The sequence below is a fragment of the Penaeus chinensis genome, chromosome 8 (genome assembly GCF_019202785.1).
Source record: "Penaeus chinensis breed Huanghai No. 1 chromosome 8, ASM1920278v2, whole genome shotgun sequence".
Lineage (NCBI taxonomy): Eukaryota > Metazoa > Arthropoda > Malacostraca > Decapoda > Penaeidae > Penaeus > Penaeus chinensis.
In genome coordinates, this window is record NC_061826.1 from 4,538,273 (window position 1) to 4,547,411 (window position 9,139).

The 9,139-nt window shown below is 34.2% G+C and overlaps 1 protein-coding gene across 2 annotated transcripts in view; it reads left to right on the forward strand.

Moving 5' to 3' along the window:
* Nucleotides 1-2,090, forward strand: part of LOC125028316 (UDP-galactose/UDP-glucose transporter 7-like) — a 25,821-nt gene extending 23,731 nt beyond the window's left edge. For both annotated transcript variants that reach the window (XM_047617777.1, XM_047617778.1), the window contains one exon: nucleotides 1,238-2,090. In XM_047617777.1, the coding sequence (XP_047473733.1) occupies nucleotides 1,238-1,434 (197 nt within the window). In that variant the 3' untranslated portion in view covers nucleotides 1,435-2,090. The remainder of the gene's footprint in view (nucleotides 1-1,237) is intronic.
* The last annotated feature ends 7,049 nt before the right edge of the window (nucleotides 2,091-9,139 follow it).

The window sequence follows — 9,139 nt, forward strand, 5'->3', positions numbered from 1 at the left end:
ATATATTATACATGTATATATATATATATATATATATATATATATATATATATATATTATATATGTATATATATATATATATATATATATATTATACATGTATATATATATATATATATATATATATATACATATACATATACATATATATATATATATATATATATATATATATATACATATACATATACATATATATATATATATATATATATATATATATATATATATATATATATATATATATATACATATACATATACATATACATATATATATATATATATATATATATATATATATATATATATATATATATATATATATATATATATAATGTATATGTATATATATATATATATATATATATATATATATATATATATATATATATATATATATATATATATATATATATATATATATATGTATATATATATATGTATTTATTATACATTTATATATATATATATTATACATTTATACTTATATATATATATATATATATATATATATATATATATATATATATAAGTATAAATGTATAATATGTATATATATATAAGTATAAATGTATAATATGTATATATATAAGTATAAATGTATAATATGTATATATATAAGAATAAGTATATAATGTGTATATACATAAATATAAATATATAATGTGTATATATATAGATATAAATATATAATGTGTATATATATAGATATAAATATATAATGTGTATATATATAAATATAAATATATAATGTGTATATATATAAATATAAATATATAATGTGTATATATATAAATATAAATATATAATGTATATATATATATAAATATATAATATGTATATATCTAAATATAAATATATAATATACCTATCTAAATATAAATATATGATATATATGTGTGTGTGTGTGTGTGTGTTTATTTATATATATATATATTTATATTTATATATATATTTATATATATATATATATATATATTTATATATGTGTGTGTGTGTGTGTGTGTGTGTGTGTGTTACAATGCAGAGGCTGAGAACTGCCACTATACCAGGAGTGCATTTTTTTGTTAGTGTAGCATATTTTTATACTTGTCTGTGTCTTGAAACTAGATACAGAGCAGTTTACAAATATCAGGTTTCAGTATAATTGATGTGTGGATATAAATACTTGTATTTTCTTTCATTTATAGATTTACATAATAGCCATCAATAAATGGAAATTCCTTTCTGTGCAGGCATTGTAATGAACACCGTTGGAGGCTTCATGTACACTTATACTAAATACCAGGAAGGAAAAAAGAAGTACCAGAAGGACGAGAACTACAACAAACTTCAGCTGAATGGGGTCGTGAGCACACCAAGAGAGGCACCCTTAATCCCAAACGGAATAAAGCGGGATGAACACTCCCTCAACGAAATCAAAGTTAGCTAACACTTCTAGAGTTAGGTAATATCACTTTTTTCAGTGCAGATTGGGTAGGGGTGAAATAGGTACACTCCCATTGCCAGCCAATGTTCATTACAGACAGTTTGCAAAGCTGTGTTCTCTTTGGAAGGTGTACAGTGAAGAGTAACCATCTGTTTTGGGGGTTTAGAATCATTATGACAGATGAGGTTATGGGATCAAGTCTTAAGTTTCAATTTTCTGCCTCATGAAGTGTCTTTTCCTCTATTTGTAAGTTTCTTGTTTCATCAGTGATGTATTAGGCTGTATGTTGTTCTTGAGTATGATTGTGGTGAGAAATTTTTAATGTTGACCGTTTAAAATCTGTCTTTTATATTTTATTTTAAAGTTCAAACATTTGTTATATTTATTCACACAGTTTTAACAAAATAATTCCTAAGTTATAGCACAGTGGTTCCCTACTTTTAAAAATAATTTTTCCATTGACCTCAGATTTTTTAAAGATATGGATACCTAGTAAGCCAATTTTATGATTACCAGACTTGTTTTCACAATTTCTTCTTATAGCTGAAATATGTGAAATTATTTTTTATTTTTAGCCTCTAGGACCCCAGTTTGGGAACCACTGGCATAACTTGCATATCTCTCTACACACACACACACACACACACACACACACACACACACACACACACACACACACACACACACACACACACACACACACACACACACACACACACACACTCACACACATATATAAATATATATATATATATATATATATATATATATATATATATATATATATATATAAATAAACACACACACACACACACCCCAGTTTGGGAACCACTGGCATAACTTGCATATCTCTCTACACACACACACACACACACACACACACACACACACACACACACACACACACACACACACACACACACACACACACACACACACACACACTCACACACATATATAAATATATATATATATATATATATATATATATATATATATAAAATAAACACACACACACACACACACACACACACACACACACACACACACACACACACACACACACACACACACACACACACACACACATAGATAGATAGATACACACACACACACACACACACACACACACACACACACACACACACACACACACACATAGATAGATAGATAGATAGATAGATAGATAGATAGATAGATAGATAGATAGATATATAATCCATCCATCCATCCATCTCTCCCTCTAAATGCTGGAAAATGTAATTTACTGTCTTAATGCTGTAGATAGTGTTTGTGTTTTTTATCATTTTTGTATCTTTTATATCTTTGTTGTGTGTGATTTATTGTTACAAGATGTGCAGATTGACCTTTTATTACTGATTCTCAGATGAAGCTACATATCCTCTTGCCTTTGAGACAAATCCTTGGCTCCACAGAAAAATACGAATCTCTCTTGTGAATGACTGATTACATGCACTCAAATTCAATCTTTTTGATGACTAGTAGTTCCAATCTGTATTTCTTTTTTTCTGTTATCAGTATTGTTAGTTTAAGTTGAGATGAGTGGATGATTTGTACAGTGTATTGGGTAAAGTGTTTCAGTGCGTGTTTGTTATCAGAGTGGGTTAGGTCAAGAGAGAGATCACAGAAGAGGCAGTCCTTAAAAGCTATCATTATGAAGAAGTGTTACTATGGCTAATGTTAATTTTATTATTTGTATATTATTTTATTTATGTACTTCCATTCTTACTGATATATGATTGTTGTCATTATTATTATTATTAATATTAATATTATTATATTTTTTTAATTATTATTATTGATGTTATTGTTGTTTTTATTATTATTATTATTATTATTATCATTGTCATTGTCATTATCATTATTGAGTGTAACTTATTAAGGTCTGCTTAAAGAGAATTTATTAAGTGTATAATTTAGTTTAGCATTGGATTTCTTACCAAGCTGAACAAGATTAAATTATTAGTAGTACTTTTAAGCACAATGCAACAATAGTACACATTCTCTGAACAGCTGAACTTGGAATTAAGCTTGTGTCAGTTGCCTTGTGTACTGCATGTTGACTATCATGAAATGCACAATACTTAGCCTTTATTACTCTTGGTGAAACCTGAAGAATACATCTTGTAAAATTTATAAATAGGGAACTAAGCAACTTGGGAATACAACACTTTTTTTTTTTAGATATTTTGAAAAAAAATAACTGTGTACCTATCTGGGCATTTTGTAAACCAAACTTTTTTTTTTTTTTTTTTTCACCAAGTGGTTTGGGATTATTTTCATAGACTTGGAAAGAAATTCTTAATTTTAATAGTTATGATTACTACAAATATGGTGCTTTAAGCCAGACGTAGAAGAGCTTGCCATGACCAGGCTGAAACACACACACACACACACACACACACACACACACACACACACACACACACACACACACACACACACACACACACACACACACACACACACACACACACACACACACATACACACACACACACACACACACACACACACAAGCACTCACTCACTCACTCACTCACTCACTCACTCACTCACTCTCACTCTCACTCTCACTCTCACTCTCTCTCTCTCTCTCTCTCTCTCTCTCTCTCTCTCTCTCTCTCACACATTTTCACTCTTTCACATTTTTACACACACACACACCTCGGCTGGTCTTCTGACCACAGGAGAAAGGCGCAGATTCTCCCTTGCAATAATTTTCTTTGATATGATTGATCTACTTTTGTATAGTTTGTTTTATTATAAATATTTATCTCCTTTTATTATTAAATTATTCTTTTTGGGGGCTATGACATACTTTGTAAGTAATTTTTAATATTTAATCAAATAAAATATTTATTTATGTAATGTTGACTTTATACTTTCCTTACCTTGATGAATTTAAAAAACAAAAACATTTGTTTTCTTATTAACAGGGTTCTTTTATTAACTGTTTGGATCCGGGTCCTTTGCTGCCCGCACACTGCCCAAACTCCAGGCATTAGGTTTACTTGAGTGGCCATTCTCATGGGTTAGGCACACACAAGCACTCATGGGCAGTGTCAAGATTCCTTGCCTTCCCTTTCTGCCAAAACATTTTTTTTTTTTTTTTTTTTTTCAATGTCTATATTTTTTATTTGATATACTGTATCCAGATGGTAATATACTCCATATTAACTCTCAAAGTAGTCCATAACTCAGTGACACTGTACTTTGTGTCATTTTTCATTTTTACGTAATATTCAATTTTCTGTAATATAACCTGCACCACTAGTCAGTGTGGGCAGGAATAAGATCCTGAGCATGGAAATAGTGTCCTCATTGGAGTTGGTGTTCTTCCAGTCATGGCTCATGGATGGTACAGTTCACACTCATTTACCAATAGGAATAATGCAAGAGTCCCTTCCTTAATGCCCCATGAGTTTAATCAACCCCCACCCCCCCACGAGCTTTGTGCACTCATAGTGAGTCAGTCCTATCGCCCTAGCCTTTAACCAAAATTATCATAATGGCCAATTTCCATCACCCTGGCCCTCAGCCAAAATTTTCCACAACAGCATGTTCACATTACACATGACTCAGTCAAATTTCTTCATGAAGTCAAGTCCTCCAATCCAAGGGGTTAATATTGATTATTAATGAACTAAACCAATAGCTGACATTTTCTGGAACTTCACTTTGTTATGTATTGCAAACCATGATTTGAATTTTTACTTCAAAAATTCTGTGTTTGATATTAATATTAGTGTTGTAATTGATTACATTGACCTGTTTCCTGTAAATTCAAGAAATCAAGCCAAACTATAGCACAAATGAGCTTTTAGGCTCAAAACCCTGGCACTGATATTCTTTTTTTATCCTTGTCATTATTAACCCTGAATTTACCGAGTACCTCCATTTACTAAATTGAATGTGTTCAAAGTAAGCCGATAAATAATCAGTTCTGATTATGTTTCCTCTTCACAATTCTGCCAAGCTGACAAATAAATGAGCATTATATCCAGTGAAGTTTCCATCTAAATAGGCACTATATCCATTGAATTTTCATCTAACTGGGCATTATAACCAGTTTAGTTTCTAACTGGGCAATATATCCAATAAAGTTTCATCTAATTGGGCACTATATCCAATGAAATTTTCATTCAACTAGGCACTATATCCAATAAATTTTTTATCTAACTGGGCACTATATCCAATAAGCCCCCCAATCCCTTGCTCACTGTTGTCATGGGGGGCTTACAAGATGGAGACTGGGGCCCAATGTAGGGGATTACCCCTACCTTGGACCCCAGCCCTCGTCTCCAATAATTTTGCATGGTCTTTTCTTCTACCCCTTTCCTTTCCTACTCTTCTTCATTCTCCCCTCCGTCTCCGGGAGCCATGGGCACAGTATATCCTTGGTTAATTGTCTAGCCCTTGCCCCTCATGGGGACCCTGAAGGGTAGACCATTTCCTCTCCCCATTTTATTCATTATGTGCATTAAGGCTTGCTCCTTCAGCAACTAGCCTATCTATATTTGTTTTCACTGGTTTCCTGACCTCTGCCTCTCCTTTGAACGCGGCTCCAACTAATACTAATATCCCCTCCTCCATGTGACCATTCTAAATTATCCACCCAGGTCATTACTCATTCTTCATAATAAATCCCTTCTTCTCTCCCAACATCCTCCACTCCATCTTCAACAGCAGTCTTCTTCTTTGTTTACCTCCACCTCCTTTATTACTACTCTTCATCCTTATTGTTCTCTTCCCAATAGTATTACCTCCCTCCATAGCACCCCATCTTCCTCCCGCCCTCGTCCTTCTACTGCTTCCACCTCTTGAGTACCCTTTTTAGCTTAGCCAAGTGGGATCAATTCTATGTGATTCCCCCTACAACCCCGTATTCTAAAAATACCCTTCTCTTCCAGTAATGTCTCCAAAAGCAGGTAGGGAAAGTTTCCTTTTGCAGTCATTCTGATTGTTCATGCCTTGTCGCAATTACATTTGAGTCCCAAGCTACCCTGACTGACCTCATTGGCAAACCTATTCCTGCCCAACCTCACTCCTCCCTTAATATTTGTACTGGAACTGTTTTCGTTTCTCCAACTGATTGTCCTGTCTACAACAAGGACTGGTCAGACTGTGAAAACGACTAACTTGCATGCTTCATTGACTATGATGCAGCGGCAGTCCAGTGCTACACTATTCCTCCCAGAGACCAACAAAAGTCCTACACTAATATTGCCAATATTAGCTTCCATAAACATGACCTCCCAAATGTAGTTTATTTTGGGAGGTAGAGTGTCCTGCCCTGTCCAACTATATCGAACCCTTCCCTGTCAATGTCAGAAATGCTGGTGTTTTGGTCACCCTGCCAAACACTGTCGCTCCACAGCCCACTGCCCTCTATGTGCCCAACCTAGTCATGATCATTCATATTGCTCTGCTTAGTCATGCATGTGTGCCAATTGTAGTGGATCCCATAATGTATTTTATAGGAGCTGCCCTGCCTACAAGCTTGAATCTGAGATAGCAGTTCTCAGATTCAAACTAGGCCTCACTCTATGTGAGGCTAGAAAAGAAGCACGCCGACGAGGTTTTTCTACCTATTCCAAAACTGTACTTCTCTCTGCTCCCCTCCCATCTTCTCAAGAAGTCTCAGCTTCTCCCCGTGTATCTCTTCCCTCTACCCCAAACCAACCTATCTCCCCCAGTTGAATTCCTTTTTCAGTCTAAATCCAAATACTCCAATATCTACCACTTCCCCAGTGCCTACCCCTCCCCCTCCTCACTTTACCTGTCACACAAGACAATCTAAACGTTCCACTCCATCTCCTACCACATCCTCTTCGACATCCACCTCTCCCTCTGCTCCTCGAACATCTTTTCCCTCTTCTCCTCACTTACAAAAACTTGTTTCTCAGACCACCCACCCAACTCTCCTCCAGAAACTCTTGAAGACATCCAAAAGTTCACAGACATGACTCAAGAGTGATCCACTTCCTCATCCACCCTCTAATCTCTTTATTCACACTACATTTAAAGTATCTGCCAATATCTATCCATCCTCCTACCCCTCTTCTTCCCACTCACCCAAAAACACCCCATCCTCTCCTCCTCCATGTGCATCACCATTCTCTCTTCCTTCCCCATTATCCTTACCACCCACACCCAGATGCTCACTTAATTCCCTTAAATCACAACAATGTCCTTCTTTGGATCCCTCCCCTCCTGGCATTCTTCCACCTTCCCTGTTCCCTTATTTCATTCTCAAGATTCTTTTCTTACTTCCACAACAATTGTTTCTTACTGTATTATTATCTGATTGTTTCATAATAGCTCTTTTGCAGTTTTCCCATACAGTGTTACTCTCCCTTCCTCAAATCCATCTGATCTTATCACCTTGTACCTTTAACCACATCCTTTTACAAATCCCCACTGTATTCCATTTGCTCCCCCTCTATACCCTTCACACTAATATTCTATCCTAGCACAATTATTTCTTCTATATCCATTATATCTATTATATCCATTATATCTATTTATTCTATATCCAATAAAGTTTTCATCTAACTAGGCACTCTATCCAATGAGGTTTTCATCTAACTGGGCACTCTATCCAATGAAGTTTTCATCTAACTGGGCACTCTATCCAATGAGGTTTTCATCTAACTGGGCACTCTATCCAATGAAGTTTTCATCTAACTGGGCACTCTATCCAATGAAGTTTTCATCTAACTGGGCACTCTATCCAATGAAGTTTTCATCTAACTGGGCACTCTATCTAATGAAGTTTTCATCTAACTGGGCACTCTATCAAATGAAGTTTTCATCTAACTGGCCCCCAATCCCTTGCTTGTTGTTGTTGTGGGGGGCTTTGGAGATGGAGATGGAGGCCCAATGTAGGGGGATCATCCCTTGCCTCAACTAATTTTGCATGGTCTTTTCTTCTCCCCATTTTCTTTTCTTTATCTTCATCCCCTTCTTCTGTCCACTTATCCTAATTGTTAACTCATTTAAATGTCTAGCACATTTATTTGTTATAACCATTAACCATTAACCATTCATCGAACTGGGCACTATATCCAATAAAGTTGTTTCTAGTTGGGCTTCATAACCAATGAAGTTCCCATCTAATTGGGCACTATAATCAATAAAATTAAATCTAACTGGGCACTATATTCAATGAAGTTTTCATCTAACTGGGCACTATTTCCAATAAAGGTTTCATTTAATTAGGCACTGCATCCCTAAAAGATGTTTTCATGTCACTGGACACTATATCTAATGAAGTCTTTGTCTGAATAAGCACTATCTCCAATGATGTCTTCACCTAAGGCCTCAGCTAATGACTGGCTAGGCCCCTAAGAAACCTGTAGCTGAAAGTTAATTATTTGACTTGCGGATAAGAAATCTATGTAAGGTATTGGAGTACTTGGAATCCAGACACTTGTTAACCATCTTGATTTGAAAAGTAATTTGTAATTAATCATACCTTTTACTTGCTCATCAATAATTATACCTTAATATATTTACTAAAAGAGAAGAATGAAGAAATCAATATTTACTTCTAAATATCATAATAAATGAAGAAACAACAGCAATAGAATAACATACAAATCAGAAGGAAATAGCTGGCTATTCAAGATGTCATATATAATCAGAGTTTCAACTATGGTAGTGGAAAAATAGAAAATACAAA